The sequence below is a fragment of the Lagenorhynchus albirostris genome, chromosome 1, assembly GCF_949774975.1.
Source record: "Lagenorhynchus albirostris chromosome 1, mLagAlb1.1, whole genome shotgun sequence".
NCBI classification, from domain to species: Eukaryota; Metazoa; Chordata; class Mammalia; order Artiodactyla; family Delphinidae; genus Lagenorhynchus; species Lagenorhynchus albirostris.
This window is the reverse complement of record NC_083095.1, coordinates 163,800,045-163,816,053: the sequence shown is the minus strand read 5'-3', so window position 1 is coordinate 163,816,053 and position 16,009 is coordinate 163,800,045. Positions and strand designations below refer to the sequence as shown.

Genomic DNA, 16,009 nt, shown 5'->3' with positions numbered 1-16,009 from the left:
AGCCTGGGGGCGGGCGGGCGGTCCGAGCAGCAGGCCAGGGCGGCCCCAGAAGAGGAAGGGGGAAGCCTAGTCCAGGCCTTCCCCACCCCACTGGATTCCCCAAGGAGAGCTCAGGCGCCAGCCTCCATTTGAATAAAATTTCCAAGTAAATATCCCGAGGAGAGGCCTGCTTCTCAGGCACAGATCCTGGTGGAACTGGCACGGCTCCTCCACCCCCAGGCAGGGGCTTCCTGTCCCAAGGGAGACCTGTGGCAGGCGAGGGGCCTGGGCTGGGGAGTGGGGAGGTATGGCGTTCCCACTGTGGGACTCAGGATCTCCCCAGCAAAAACCATCTTGGTCCAGTTAGGCCCCACTGAAGGCCTCAGCCCTACAGCTGGCGGCCGGGCTACTTCAGCCAAGGGAGACCCTGAGCAACTGGACACAGGCCATCACTCTCCACCCTGCTGGAGTCCAGGCCTGTGGGGGTGGAGGTGCTCAGCTAGTCCCACCCCTGGGGCTTGGGGCTTGTCTCCAGCTGCTGTCCCTTCCACACCCCACCTAAAGAAGGCTCTGAACGCCTCGGGAGGTGGACTTTGGGCACTGACAGGTAGGCAGGACATCATGTGGGCATGTAACTCGCCCCAGCCCTCACCCGCACCCCATCCTGGACGCAGCCCCAGGTCCTGGGAAGAACATCACCACACTGGAGACCAGGCCTGGTTTGCATAGTCTGCACGTTTAATCACTTTAAAACCTCTAACATTACCTCGTGTCCATTAAATAGAACCAACAATGCTGGGCCTGTTTAAATTACAAGAAAAAAAAAAAAATCACTGTGCACCAACCCAGTATCTTACAAAACCAGCTGGGCTGGCCACAAGGGTGGGGGGGGTGGGAGAGGCGGGGGTGCCCCTGGGCAGGTGGCTGGGTGTCAGGAGGGGCTAGGGGAGAGAAAGAAAAGGGGGCTCCCAAACAGGAGGGGACTGATTGTCCTAATGGGAGGGGTACAAAAGGCACGTCAGAAGAGGGGGCCTTGGGGGGCAGGACAGGTCAGTGCTTTCTCCACCAGGGCACAGTGTTGGAGGGGGCTCAGTGCCACTGCCTGCCCACCCCTGGCACTTGGAGAACCACTGACCCATGAGCCCTTGGCACGAGGAGCCCCATCTGAAATGGACGACAGCCTGCCCCTTCTATCGTACTCCTCCTTTCCTAGGGCCCGCCTGGCCTGGCCTGCCTCTTCAGAACCCGGGGCTCAGCTACTCCTCAGCAACACGCTGCAGACCCCCACACCTCAGGGCCAGGGCAGCCGGGGGGAACAGCAGGGTGGACAGTGGGTGTGGGAAGGTGGATGGTCCAGCTGCTACCCCCATTAAAAATACCAAAAAAAAAAAAAAAAAAAAATCAGCATCTAAAGTGAAATAATCACAAAGTGAAAATATATCCTCAAACAGCCCCTGAGATCCCCACAGGGGAAAGCAGCATCGGGTGGGAGGCGGGAGAGGCCGGCTGGGCCACCGTCCCTCCCCACCACCCACCCAGGGGCTCCGGGACTGTGAGTGCCAACAGCCCAGGCAGCCCCGGGCTCAGAAAACAGGGACTTGGGCCCTGGCAGGAGGAAAGGGTGCCAGAGAGGGAAGGGTGGTCAGCACACCAGCACGGGGCTGGGCCAGCCTCGCTCAGCAGGCAGCCAGCTGTAGTGGAGGTGGGCAAAGGGACACACACACGTGTGCACACACGTGTGCACCCTGGAAGTGCCTGCCTTGCCTTGGTCCCTTCCTTTGCTTACTGCTTCCGCCCGAGGCTCACCAGAGGTGGGGGACGGGGTCAGGGATGCAAAAGCCCTTAGAGAGGTGGCCTCCTCCTTCAAATACCCCCTAGGCCAGCCTCCCTGCTGCCTGGATGGGGACCATTATTGCTTTAGAGGGACAGGGAAGGGGCGAGAACTGCAGCCCGAATCAGGAATCCCATAAGGGAAGGGCTGCCCCTCTTCACTCCGCAGGGAACTCTGGCTGGGGCCTGGACCTTGGAAAGCTGCCCTAAAGGTTTCACTCCTTTCTCCACACACAGGCGTGCTGGGGGTGGGCAGAGGCCCTCCTCTGCTCCCCAGCTGGTCCTGGGGTCCCACCTCAGGCAGCCGGGGGGCCCAAGGGTAGGGTGGGAAGCCGTCTCTGCCTCTCTTGCCTCCCAGCTGGGGTCCAAACCCAGTCCCAAGATAAAAAAATACTTTGGTGAATTAAAAAGTGCCCCAGGAGGGGATGGGCTCGAAGGGGCGGGCAGTAGGCGCTCGTCAAAGGGCGCTCTGGTCTTTAATAAAGGCGGTCCTCTCGCCCCGGCCCTCGTCCTCTTCTGAGTCGGACGGGCACTCCTCCTGCCAGGCTTCGGGGGGCAGCCCCTTGTAGGAGATGAGGCCACGGTCCATGGTGTACACCTTCACCCCTCGGAAGCTGAAGCCCGAGCGCAGCTGCAGGACCAGGAAGACAGTGACGAAGACCAGCACGATGAAGGCGCAGCTGAGGCCGGCCACCACCTCGGGCAGGTGTGAGGGCAGCAGCCCCTCCCGCAGCCGCGGCTCTGCCTCCACCTCCGCGGGCGGCGGCTGCTGCGGCTGTGGCGACTCTCGGCTGCTCTGGCTTTGCCGGGAGCACGTCTGCTCCACAGGGTCCAGGGAGGCGTGGCTGGGGCAGCTGAGGCAGTCTGTGGGGGCTGGCCCCTGGCACGTGGCACACGAGGCGTGGCAGGGGGCACAGACGCTGGCCCGGATGATCTCCACGTTGTTCTCGGTGCTGTAGTGCGTGTCGAGGACTTGGGGAGTGAAGCCTGGAGGGCAGCGCTGGACACAGCTCTTCTGGTGCAGGGAGAAGCCTTCCTCGCACACTGCCGGCACGGGGCAGAAGGTGGGCGTCAGCCAAGCCGCCCATGGCTGTTGGGCCCTGAGCCCCACGACAGTGGCAGCCTGTGGACCTGCAGCCCCAGGCAGTCACCGCTGTCCCCAGGAGCTCCCACCTGCCCCAGGACTGTGGTCACCCTGGGGTCCCAGCATCCCTTCACACCCCTTTTCCTCCTTTAGGACAGGCGTCCTCTGTCCCCAGCCTCAGGTTCCCAAGCCCTTGCAGCACCCACGACTGACCCACACAGGCCTGGCTGGACGTGAGGGTCTTGCAGCCGATGCTCTCAGGAGGTGTGGGCAGCCCCTCGGGGGCCGTGCCGTACAGCACGAGGGTGAACTTGGTCAGTGTCCCTAATTGAGGGGGGAAGCAAAAGTCAGAAGCCACGCCCGGCACCCCAGACTCCGCCAGCGCCCCTCCTCCATCCCCAGCCCTCGAGCACCCCCAATACCATAGTTATTTGCTTCACTGGTGTTTTCTATCTCCAGGACCCACTCGCCAGAGGGGTCCTCGTCCCAGGAATGGGTCGTCATGAAGGCCCAGTCGTTAAACCCGTCTGCAGAGTAGTCGTGCGGCCTGGGAAGGAAGGTGCACATGGCTGCCTGAGGCCTCGGCAGACCCCAGCCAGGGGACACCGAGCCCACAGCACACGGACCACACCCCCTCCCCCGGTGCAGCAGAACCCCGCTGGGCTGGAAGTGCCTGCTGGGTGTTTCCCAGGACGCCAAATGTTCTCAACCAGAAGATTCTGGAAATGTGCAAAGGTACTACACATGGGAAGGCACACAGACATGGCATTTAATGGGCAGAATCAGGGATTCCCGCAACATGGGACAGCCCCATAGGACAAAAATCATCCTTCCCAAAATGCCAACAGTGGAAAAGTATTTGGTGCCCTTCAGGGCTGTGTGAGTGAATGAACGAATGCACGTGGATGTGAGGGACAGGACAAGCTGGACAGAGGAGAGGGCAAGCACCTGGCGGCCAGCAGGGTGGAGCGGGTGCCCATGGGGCTGACCAGGTGGATGGCCAGGTCACCGCGGCGGTTGTAGGACAGGGTGAGCCGCGCCTGAGTGTGTTCCAGCCGCGTGATGTGGCTGGGCTCCCCCACACAGGCGGTCACAGTCTTCCGCACCTCCAGCCGCTTCCCGATGTCCCTGCGCAGAGAGCACCGTGATGGTCTATCAGCCTGGCCCAGGGGGACGAGCGGGCACCCCTGCGCCCCTCAGGTCCCACCTGCCCCCTCCCAGCCTGGGTCCAGCCCTCACTTGGGCTCAGTGAGGATGTCGATGATGCACTTCCGCTGGGAGGTCACCGTCGTCCAGTTCTGGGCCAGAGCCACCATGGCACCTGCGTCCAGTAACCCGTAGCCATACGAATGGCTCACTGTGGGGCAGGGAAGGCGGAGTCAGCTGGGGGGCACACAGGGCCCCCGCAACCCCCAATCCAGCTCTGTCCTCACCTTTGCGGCCCACACCATTGGTGGCCCAGTCGTTAGCATTGAGGTGGGCTGGCTTTGAGGTCTGTACCACCAGGTGCTGCATGTCCCGCCAGGTGAGGTTCTTACTGCAGAGGAGGGACGGAGAGGCTTGGGGGCTGTCTCTTCGGAGAGAAGCTGGAGACCAAGGCCTGCCTGGCAGGGGGCGCTGGTGGGGACAGGGTTGCGCCTCAGCCCCCACCCACTTACTTGGCCTCCAGGGTGAGAGCGATGATGCCCGCTGCCAAGGGGGCAGAGGCAGAGGTGCCTGTGTGAGACTCCGTACACTTCTGCCGCAGATCAGTGGTCACCTACCAGGAGGACAATGATGTTGGGCCTGTAACGCGGGGAGGGCACCAGAGGGGGGCCACCTGCCTGCCCTCCCTCTGTCCACAGGCCCTAAGCACCATAAACAGGAGTGGGGAGCCAGGGCCAAGAAACCTTGGTCCCACCTGCTGCCTTGCTAACTTGCTGTAGACAGGCCGATGCCTGGCCCTTTCCCGAGGAATGAGAGGATTGAACTGAAGGTTGGCGATCATTAAGAGCAATGCATATTTTTAAGGAGAGTCTTCTCAGGGGCTTCACCGATGGCTCCACAGTCTCCAGGAGTCTCGGAGAGCTCCCTAGCCCCCATCCCATGATGCTTTAGCCACCACCACCCAGCCACGGGCGGGTGGAAGGCAGATGGGGTCGGAAAGGGGGCCCCGGGCAGAGCCAGCAAGCAGCCCCGTTTCCCCAGCCGCCACCCCGGGGCAGGACTCACGATCTGCTTCTCATTCTGGTTTCCACTGCTGTAGGTTGTGGCCAGCGTGGACGAGCAGGCCTCACTGTACCAGGGCACGTTGCCGGACTGCGTGGCGCTGCTGATGGACAGCGTGTAGATGCTGTTGGTGTAGCCGTCGCAGTTGCAGCTGTCATGTTCCCGGCCCCCGTTCCCAGAGGCCCAGACAAAGATGGAGCCCAGCCCCCCGCGGCCCTGTGGACAGAGTGGGCCGGGGTCACTCGAGAACAGGACTTGGGGGAGGCCTGGCAGGAAGATGCTGCTCGAGACTGAGAAGGATGGAGCCTCCTTCTCCGGGGACTCTCTATCCAGCCTCTGTTCCCCTGGGAGACCCCTGGTGGATCTCAACCTTTTTTGCACAAAAAAAAGAGACCCAGACCACCAACCAAAATGCTCTGAGTGGTGATTCCAAAGGGTGGAATTATGGGTAATTAGTATTTACTTTTCTCTTTTTCTGTCTTTCTAGTTCCTTAACATTTTAATAACATTTAATAAACAAACTTTGTACAAATTAAAATTAAACACAAGAATAAATAAATAGGAACAGAAAAAAACAAAGAAGTATGGAAAAGGTAGCGCCTAGTTTGCCCCCAGAGGCTGGGCCTGGTTTCTAGGGTGGGGCCAGGACCCCCACCTCACCTGGCTGACCCCCCGGAAGAAGGCCTCCTCAGCAAGGCGGGCTGGCCCATCCACGGTCTTGCCGTCGTCCTCGGGGCCCCAACTGGCGCTGTAGATGTGGATGTGGTTGGGATTCAGGCCCAGCGAGCGTGCCTCTACCGCATCTGTCACTTCACCGTCCAGCATGCGCACCCCTGGTCATGGAGGGGGGCGGGGAGAGGGATGCTGCGTGGGTCCAGCTGCCAGGAGCACTCCCTGGAGCACACCCAGCCTTGCACCCAGAGGATGGGCAGGGGAGGGCAGAGGACGGTGCTGGGAAACCCTGAGCCCCTAACTCCCTGGCCAGCCTCTGCCTTTCGAAGACAAGATGCAGGGGAAAAGGGGAGAGCTCCCTGGGCCCCAACTACACATTCTGGACTAGGATGAGTCTCTGGGGTCCCAAAGGAGCATGGTGATCAAGGCCTGCCATGTAAGGACTCGGAGTGGACAGTGAGGAGTTAGGGAGACTCCTGCTAAGAAACACTCCCTCCACCCCACAGCACAGGGCCACCAGCACAGGGGGTTCAGCTTTTTTGAGTTACTAAGAACGCTCTAAAGAAGAGCCGTGCAGTCAAAAGGATCCACAGCAGGAAAGTGGCAGACACTGGGTAGATGGGAAGTGAACAGAGAAGAATCCCACTGGAAGGGTCGTCCCAAAGACCGGGTGGCCAAGGCCTACACCCACCTCCAATACGGGCATTGTAGGCCACGCCTACGCCACAGACACCGTTGTTGGCCACTGCGGCCACCTCGCCTGCACACCGTGTACCATGCCTGCCGGGGCCAAGAGCACAGCATTAACAGTGGACAGAGCATGGTGGGTGCAGCCTGAGGAGCAGGAAGGGCCACATGCACACCCCTCTACCTTTGCTGTCCCACATCTGTACACAGACCACACCCCCCCACTCCTCTTGGCCTATGGCCACCTCCACTCAGACCGAACCTTCCCTCAGAGCCCCAGCTAGACCAGGACTATGGAAAAGACTTCAGCCTCTCAGGAAGGGCACATCTGCTTCCTCAGCGGAAAACAGAAGGGAAGCAGATTCTTACCTGTTGTCATTCATCTGCGTGTACCGAGGCTGGGGGTCAGGGTCCTGGTCATTGACATCGAAGCTGGCCCCAGGATCCTGGAAAGGACATGGCCATTATCAGGGTCAGCCTGAACACACCAGCAGAACAGAACCATCCCTGGACTCCCCTCGCCAGGGATGGCTACCTCCCTCCCCAACCTCCTCACATAATTGCCTGCCAAGTCCGGGTGGTTCTTCTCGATGCCATCGTCCAGAATGGAGACCACGATGCCACGCCCCGTGTAGCCCTGGGCCCAGGCCTCCTTCACGTTCAGGTCCCGCTGGGTGACACCAGACTGCAGAGACACCCACCCCCGTCACCCAGCACTTACGAGATGTGGTTGCTGGGTGAGGTTACTAGAACCTTGGAGAATCCCTTTGCCACCCCCAAAAGCTCCTTCTCCACCCGCCCCTACTCCTCAAATGCCACCACTGATTGTCTGGGCTCATGGAATTATAAAGAACTCTGGGAGGGTGCTCCCCAGGGCTCAGCAGGATGGGCTGGAGAAAGATCACTCAGCAGACAGAGGAAGACTGACAGGAGGCCTTGAAGTCAGCCTCACCCACTCACGGGACCCCTCAGTGGATGGATGGATGCAGCCAGGGAGGCAACGTACCAGGTACCACTGCTGGGGAAACTTGGGGTCCGTGGGCTCCTGGTACACGTCCCGTTTGGTCCGTCGCTTTGCCACCTGCTGCTCCAGCCACTGTACCTGTGAGGGAGTGAGGGAGAGATGGTGTGGCTGGAGGAACGGGGAGGGAGAGCGAGGCCTCCTGAGAACGGAAAGGGAAGGGTGGCAGCAGGAGGGGCTGGGGCCGCACTCACTTGAGGTTCCCGCTGCAGCCGGCTGTGCCGCGGGCGGTGAGGTGACAGGGACCGCTTTGTCACCGCTCGATGCCAGAAGTGGTAATAGTCGCCGAAGATCTGCAACAGAGCAGGAGACTGAGCCGGGCTTTCCATCTGCCAGTCCCCATGGAGGCGGGGGATGGGGGTGGACAACCGGCTGCAAGGGGAGGCTCACCACGGCAGGGGGTGGTGGGCATCTGCTCCCCGCCCAGGACCCCGCAAGGAGGTGCAGGGGGCCGAGGGGGACTCACCCCCCTGGGATACACTGGTCCACTGAGCAACCTAGGCTAGAAGCCCAAGGACAGGACAAGCCACCCATAACATGCCTACTACCCAGATGCCCCTGAGAAGACAAGCCCCAGAGTTCCTGCTCTGGGTGCTGGAACCCCTGCCCTCATTGGCCCCACCCCCAGGCGATGTCCTATGCCTCGGCCAGCAGGAGGGAAGAACACCTACCTGGCCCAGGTTGAGGAAGCCATGCTTGCGTGCCACACTGTCAGCCACGGCTGGGCCTCCAGGAATGCGCACGGCCCAGGTATTGGTGAAGACCTTCTGGCCACGGGCATCGGCCGCCAGCAGGACCAAGGCTCCTGCTGCTGCTACCACCCATAGCAACCAGGGCCTCAGCTCCATGGGGGGGACAGGTGGCCGGGACCCCGGAGCCCCCGTCTCCTTGGCCTGGTCACAGGGCCTCGGCTCCCGCGTGCCTGCTCACTGCCTGTGGCCCGGGGCTGACTGGCGGGGGCATGGGACCAAGACGGGTGGGACTGCGCGGGGAGGATGAGGGCTGCCGGCTCTGAGAGGAACAAGAGAGGAGAAGAGGGAGAGTCAGTCGCTCCCCAGCCACACACTAAAGCTGCCTTCCCACCCCACGGCTCACTCCAGGCCTGAAAGGGGCTCTGGCGGGGAGGGGTGAAAATCCAGGCCCCCAAGGTGAGCCGGATAGATGGACAGAAGGACCGCCTCCACACGTAAGAATACGGAAGTGGGATGAAGAGGACCAAGACTTGAGTCCCTCAAAACAAGAAGCAACAACTGAATAAATGCTTGCCAGAATTAAAGTCAAAAAGGTGGGTTAGGGACTTCCCTGGTGGCGCAGTGTTAAGAATCCGCCTGCCAATGCAGGGGATACGGGTTCGAGCCCTGGTCTGGGAAGATGCCGCGGAGCAACTAAGCCCGTGTGCCACAACTACTGAGCCTGCGCTCTAGAGCCCGCGAACCATAACTACTGAGCCCACGTGTCACAACTGCTGCAGCCCATGTGCCTAGAGCCCGTGCTCTGCAACAAGAGAAGCCACCGCAATGAGAATCCCGCACACCGCAACGAAGAGTAGCCCCTGCTCGCCTCAACTAGAGAAAGCCCGTGCGCAGCAACAAAGACCCAATGCAGCCAAATATAAATTAATTAATTATTTTTATTATTTTTTTAAAAAGGTGGGTTATAGGGACTTCCCTGGTGGCACAGTGGTTGAGAGTCCGCCTGCCGATGCAGGGGACACGGGTTCGTGCCCCGGTCCGGCAAGATCCCACATGCCGTGGAGCGGCTAGGCCCGTGAGCCATGGCCGCTGAGGCTGCGCATCTGGAGCCTGTACTCCGCAACGGGAGCGGCCACAACAGTGAGAGGCCCGTGTACCGCAAAAAAAAAAAAAAAAAAACCCTCCTGCCACTGCAGGGGACAAGAGTTTGAGCCCTCGTCAGGTAAGATCCCACATGCCGCAGAGCAACTAAGCCCGTGGGCCACAACTACTAAGCCCTCGTGCCACAACTACTGAAGCTTGCACTCCTAGAGCCCAGGTTCCACAACAAGAGAAGCCACCGTAATGAGAAGTCCTCGCACCACAACGAAGAGGAGCCCCCGCTCGCCACAACTAGAGAAAGCCCGCGCACAGCAATGAAGACCCAATGCAGACAAAAATTAATTAATTAATTATTTTTTTAAAAAGTGGGTTACAGGGCTTCCCTGGTGGCGCAGTGGTTGAGAGTCCGCCTGCCGATGCAGGGGACGTGGGTTTGTGCCCCGGTCTGGGAGGATCCCACATGCCGCAGAGCGGCTGGGCCCGCGAGCCATGGCCGCTGAGCCTGCGCGTCCGGAGCCTGTGCTCCGCAACAGGAGAGACCACAACGGTGAGAGGCCCGCGTACCGTAAAAAAAAAAAAAAAAAAAAAAAAAAAAAAGTGGGTTATAAAGCAGTAGGTACCTATAATCCCGTTTTGTTTTTAAAAAACTATTTATACATGTATATTTATATAAAACCACAAAACATAATCTGGAAGGACACATGCTAACAGTGGTTCTCTCAAGGTGGTGAGAATTATGAGTAATTGTTATTTTCTTTTGTGTCATGTATATTTTCCAAATTACCCAGGTATATTTTATAAAGGAATAAAATGTTGGCTTTTTAAAGTTTTTTAATGGGCGGTGTCTACACAGCTCACTAGGGCTTCCTAGTTCAGCAAAGGAGAACCAGCCATAGGGAGTTACCTGCAAAGACCCCCAGCCCCTGGCAAGAAAGAGTGGGTAACCTAAGGTGGGATGGGGGCTTTGGGGGCTGAGCACGGGGAGGGGGGATCACAGTGGCTTCACCCTCCCTCTTTGGCCCAGACCATCAGCAAAGTCAGGGGCTCAGGCTCTTTTTTTATACAGTTTCCTGGGAAACGCTGGGGCCACCCAGTCCTGGCCTGCAGGCCTCCAGCAGCCCCCTCGGTCGCTCCACACCCACCAGCCTTGCGTAATCTGAGCCCGGGCAGCCAGGGCAAACACTAGCTGTTGAGCCAGGAGCGCCAAGGTGAAGCTGAATCAATAGTCCGAGTGTTGTTTTTCCTCCTTCAGCAAACAGACAGCAGGACCTCTCTGCCTGGGGCCACATAACTGTCCCCACATAGGGCCCCTGGCTAGCCAGAAGCCAAGCCCCTGGGGTGGGGAGAAGCTGGGGAAGGTCCCCGTGGGGCTGCCAGAGGTGTCCCGCCTCAGTGCCAAGCTTGTTGAGCAGAGCGCCTGCCTACACGGCCCCGGATGCCCCCACCACTCCCAGGGCCCAGCCCCAAAGGAGGCCACTCTGCTGGACGGCAAAATGAAGCTCCCCATCTCACCCGGGCCCCAGAGAGCTGCACAGGCGGGCTCACCACTGGGAACACTCCTTTTCCAGAGACTGCCCTCAGCCACAGTCAGCCTCCCTGCCTGCTCCTGCTGCAGTCCCACCCTGCAGGCTGGAGAGACTCAACACACAATTCCTGGAGTATTTTCAGTTTACACCAAAATAACCTGACAGCTGATGGCAGGAGGCATCCACAATGCAGCTCCTCCTCACCCTGGATGGGCAGAGTCCATAGGGTTCCCGGACAGGCCTGGAAGCCACAGCCCCATGATGCCTTGGGTGACCAAGTTCCGGAAAGCTGGTCTGAGCAATGGCTGGGCAGCCAGACATTCAGCCCTAGGGGGTGAAGGAAACCCAAGCCCCTCATTTAACAGAGGATGTGGAGCCCTAGGGGCTGAGCCAGATAGAAACAAGCCCTCTTCTCCCCTTCTTGCCACAAGAGCAGCCTCTTGGGTCCAGATGTCAAGAAAGACCATCTCCTGACCACCGTGCTGTGAGCCGTACTGGAACTCCCAAATCAAGACTGGGTTCATCTGCGTCCAGCCCAAGTTCCGGGACATTGTGGATGGAGCTGCAGTTGCTTGGTCGTAAAGGTGATTATTTAATTACCTTGCAGCACCCAAAAAGAAAGCGGGCTTCAGGCACAACCAAACAATTCCCCAAGAAAGGACCAGGCTTCATCTGCTCAGCATCCCCAGCCACGGTGAGCCGTAGATATGGCTTCCACAGAGCCTGAAGCCTCCAGACAGCCCTGCCTCAGCATCCTGGAGGGCGGGAGGGAGGGAGGGAGGGAGGGAAAGAGGGAGGAAGGGAGGAAGGAGGGAGGGAGGGAGGGAGGGAGAGAGGGAGAGAGGGAGGGAGAGAGGGAGAGAGGGAGGGAAGGAGAGAGGGAGGGAAGGAGGGAGGGAGGGAGGGAGGAAGGGAGGGAGAGAGGGAGGGAGGGAGGGAGGGAGGGAGGGAGGGAGGGAGGACCCCCTCCTAAAAGAGCAGGCACTGAGAACAATGAATGAATGGGCTTCTCCCCACCCCCATCCCAGACTCTGACTCACCCTCTGAGTCCCAGTTCGGCTCAAACCCGGAGGCTTGCTGTAGTTCCAGCCTCCTGTGAGGCCCTCTCACATGGGAGTCAGCTCCAGGCTGTGGCCACAGAGAGACCTGTGGGTGCTCTTTGTGGCTGTGTTCTAGGTCAAAGCTCTTTTCTCCAGTCCCAGGAACCTCCTGACACAGACACCCACTCCGAGGCACCCAAACTGAACCTCCCCCAGGTCCAGCTGCTGTTTCCCAGGCACTGGGGGTCTGGCGTGGACAGGGCTGCCTGGGAAACCTGGTCCCGTCTCTCTTTCCAGCAAAGAGACACCAAGCCAGGTCCTGTAACAGGCACTGAAGGCTGCACTGAAATTCTGAATTCCAATCTTTACTCATTTTCTGTGTGATCTTAAGTCACTTCCTCTCTCTAGGCCTCAGTTTCCTAGATGGTAAAAACTGCTAGACCAGAGGTTTTCAAACTTTCTTTTAAAGCCACAGAATCTTTAAAAAATCAAATCTTATGTGGAAGCCCAATATAGGAAATCGTAAAACTTCGGCCACTCTGGTTGAGACGGGTCAGGCTTGGCTACTCTCCTATGCTGTGCCCACACCTGGCCAGCAGCTGCCCAGCCCTCACTAGGCCACATCACCTGGGTTCCCCTCCCACTTCCCAAGTCAGAAAGAATTCTGACACCCTCCGGTGGAGGAGAGTCTGCACCCCCAGGGGCAAGGGTCTAGAGGATGGCGGGGAGAGCAGGTACTGACCTGACAAGTGACTGCTGTAAGACCTGTCTGGCAAGCAGGCCGCCCCTCAGTCCAGCCACCCCACGGGGGCAGCAGGGGTCTCGGCCAGGCCTCCGCGGGAGGCAGCCCCGGAACCTACCTGAGCCAGCCTCCCAGCGCCCGCGGATCCCGCACCTGAGTGTCTCGCCGCTCAGGTGTGCAGGCGGGGACGAGGCCCGGGCGGTGAATAATCCCCTCCGCCTCGCGAACAGCCGCTCCTCCCCTCCCCCGGCGGGAGCGCAGGCCCTCCCCAGCCGCGGAGTGGGCGAGCCGGCGGCGGCCCCCGAAGGACGGCCCGGAGGCGGGAGCACCCGGCGCCTCTGGAATTCTCTCGCCATCCCGCCCCCTGCGGGGGCCCCGCTGGCGCTTCCTGAGGTCAGAGGGCTTGCCCCGGCCCCAAGCGGAAAAGTACCGGCACCTACAAGGGCTGGGAGCCAAGCCGGGCCCGACGCTCTCAGGTGGGCTGCGGGGCGCCCTTCCTGCTCCCCGCGGCTTCATCCTCGGGGCCGGCCCGGGGGCCAGTTTCGAAAGCCGGACGGGCAGCCGGGCCCGGGCTGCCTCCGCGCCAGCGACCCCGACCCTCCCCCGCCTGCGCGCCCGGGCCGCGGAGCCAGCTCCTCGGGCAGAGCGGCCCAGTCCGGCCGGCTCGCCTCGGGCCCGGCTCCCGGCGCGCTGCCTCCACCGGGCCCCGCGCCCTCGCCGCTTACCCTAGGGAGCCCGGGCGGGGAAACTTTTCCAGGCGAGCGCCGCGGCGGCTCGGGCGCCCCTCGGCCGAGCGGAGAGACCGGCGGCGGGGCCTGGGCTCGACGCGGTCCCCGCGCCCGGCAGCAGCGTCACCGCGCGGAGGCGGGGAGGAGCGGCGGCGCGGCCTCGGCCGGGCCGGCGACCAGGGCAGGGCTCGGCCTCGGCCTCGGCTCCGGCTCCGGCGCGGGCGGGGGCAGCGGCCGGGCCGCGGCGGCGGCGCGGCTTGTTTACTCGGGCCGCTGTCAGCGGCTGCGGCGGCCCGGGCTCCTCCTCCTCCGCCGCCGCGCCCCCTCCCCCTCGCGGCGCCACCTCCGCGCTCCCCAGCAGCCGCCGCAGCCGTCCCGCCGCCCTGGCCCGCCGCGCCGCCCATGCCGCCCGGCCCCGGGCCCGCGTTCGGGGCCGGAGCGCCGCAGCCCCCGAGCTCCGGGCTCCGAGCGGCGGCCTTGCGGCCTTCCGGGGCGCCCACTGCCTCTGGCTCCCGGTCGGGGCAGGTAGGAAGTGGGGCCAGCGATCCCAAAGCCCTCGCGGCCGCCCGGCGCGTCGCCCAGGCCCCACTGCCCGCACCCCCGCCCCGGGCTCGGCTCTTCGCGCCGCGAGCTCCCCGGGCCGGCGGCCGCGGAGACCCGAACTCGGAACTCCTGGCAGGGGTTGGGAAGGGCTCGAGGCGTCACTCCGAGCCCAGTCTCGGCCGGATTCTGGGGAAGCTGGCCTTCTCCCCCCACTTCCCCACTCCTAAGCCACGAGTTTGGGCACGACCGAGTTAAGTGCCCTGGGATGACGCACCTGGGGTACCCCATCTGAGGTCGGGCTTCAGCGCGCCTGGGCAAACCTCCTCGTCGCCTACAGTTAGAGGACTCACGATTTTATTTGCATTTATATAGACAGGTGGATGAGCAGAACAAGTAGCCCATCCCCTTTTAATTTTTTAAAAACTTTTTTTTTTTAACTCCAACCGCCTGCCAGGCACCAGGCCAGTCATTTTATATTATCTCCTTCTCATGTACATTATTTAATCTACATAATCCTTTCAGGCTGACATTATTAATCCCATTTTACAGATAAGGAAACTGAGGTGCACAAGGTTTAAATAATTTGCCCAAGATACCACAACTAGTAGGCCTCAGAGCCTGGAAGAGACCTAGGGCTTTGGCAGAGCCTGAATCTGAGCTACTTGCAATATACCAGCCGGCTCCTCTCCCTCCCTGGGTCCCTGCCCTAGAAAACGTCTGTGCTACTTGGCCGAGGCCACCACTGCTTGAGCTGAGAGAGAAAAGAGGGAAAATGTGGCCAAAAGCTCCCCAGGCTGGGTTATTCCAAGGTCGCAGAGCAGTCTCTGCCCATCCTTTCCTGCTCGCTTTGAGATAACCTGGCAGAACAATATTATCCTGTGACCTCTTCAACACCGGTTTGGGGATAATGACAAAAACGAGCACCGAACACTGCAGAACATGTTCTCAGAGCGAGGAGTGGTTCTCAGCTCTTTCCGTGTGTTAAATTATTTCATCCTTACCACAAACCCTGCAAGGTGGATACAATTTTCCTTTAGGGATCTTTCATGTATCACTATCTATGGAGGAGGAAACTGAGGCCCAGAGAAGTTAAGTAACATTCGTAAAGTAACTCACTAGGTGACAAGTCAACCAGCAAACCTGCGTTCAAAACCCTGCAGTACTATTTTATACTTTGCCACCTTAGACAAGTTATTTAATTCTCAGAGCCTCAATTTACCCCTCTGTAAAATGGAGATAATATTCAACTAGTGGGATAAGGTACTGTTTGGGCACCTGTACAAACAGTGCAAAAACCAGAAACTCAGGGAAGAATGTTGGGTCCTAAAAGTTGAGCCGGGGGCTTCCCTGGTGGCGCAGTGGTTGAGAGTCTGCCTGCCGATGCAGGGGACATGGGTTCGTGCCCCGGTCCGGGAGGATCCCACATGCCGCGGAGCAGCTGTGCCAGTGAGCCATGGCCGCTGAGCCTGCGCATCCGGAGCCTGCGCTCTGCAACGGGAGAGGCCACAGCAGAGAGAGGCCCGCGTATCCAAAAAAAAAAAAAAAAAACAAAAGTTGAGCCGGGAGATAAGTCCAGTTGGCCCCCTCTTGGAATGGGAACTGCCCCCCACAGGGAGCAAAGACTCCTAGGGGCCACCCTGGGGTGGCCCCAACTAGCAGCATCAGCCACAGTTGGGAAAACAATACTTCTTCAGTCAGACCTAGGCAGGAAGTGAGTCACGGTTCTTCCTAAGTCTGTGAGCAAGAGATCCCTATTTAGGGGAAGTAGGGACAGGGCTGGTTCCATCTAGCCTCGGAGTCCCGCAGTGCCCTTCCCCCTTGTCCTCAGCCTTACAAGAAAGGTCAACCCGGAAAGAAAGCAATCCTGTCTGCCTCTAGGTGCCCCACCCATCCTGGAGGCTGGCCCCAGGGGAGCCTCAGTGGATCTGAGGGGGAGGAGGGGCTAGCCCTGTCTCAGACGGCTGCCACCCAGCAGAGGCACTGGAGCTTCCCAGTTTCTCCCGCCAGCCTGCCCCTCCAATCCTGCCTTTGGCATAAGGAGAATTCTTTCAACTGTTGCTCAGAGGTGCATCACTGAGGGGAGGAGAGAGGAGAGGACCGAGAGAGTGAGCCCTTGCCCCGGAGGATCTCCACCTTAGTCTTGCTCCTATTTTAGG

At 60.2% G+C, this 16,009-nt stretch overlaps 1 protein-coding gene across 7 annotated transcripts; it reads right to left on the bottom strand.

Moving 5' to 3' along the window:
* Window positions 1-695: 695 nt before the first annotated feature.
* On the bottom strand, window positions 696-14,180 carry FURIN (furin, paired basic amino acid cleaving enzyme). 7 transcript variants are annotated; one of them, XM_060158246.1, is made up of 16 exons: window positions 14,128-14,180; window positions 8,153-8,492; window positions 7,676-7,774; window positions 7,467-7,562; window positions 7,017-7,145; window positions 6,830-6,906; window positions 6,465-6,553; window positions 5,762-5,934; window positions 5,105-5,317; window positions 4,552-4,652; window positions 4,327-4,430; window positions 4,133-4,250; window positions 3,842-4,021; window positions 3,316-3,440; window positions 3,107-3,217; window positions 696-2,853 (listed from the first exon to the last, which is right to left on the bottom strand). In XM_060158246.1, the coding sequence occupies exons 2-16, from the start codon at window positions 8,327-8,329 to the stop codon at window positions 2,267-2,269; spliced, it is 2,379 nt and encodes a 792-aa protein (XP_060014229.1). In that variant the 5' UTR covers window positions 8,330-8,492; window positions 14,128-14,180; the 3' UTR covers window positions 696-2,266. The 7 variants fall into 7 exon arrangements, with proteins under 7 accessions (XP_060014229.1, XP_060014189.1, XP_060014220.1 ...); XM_060158206.1 differs by lacking the exon at window positions 14,128-14,180 and adding an exon at window positions 13,308-13,447; XM_060158237.1 differs by lacking the exon at window positions 14,128-14,180 and adding an exon at window positions 12,583-13,171.
* Window positions 14,181-16,009: the final 1,829 nt, after the last annotated feature.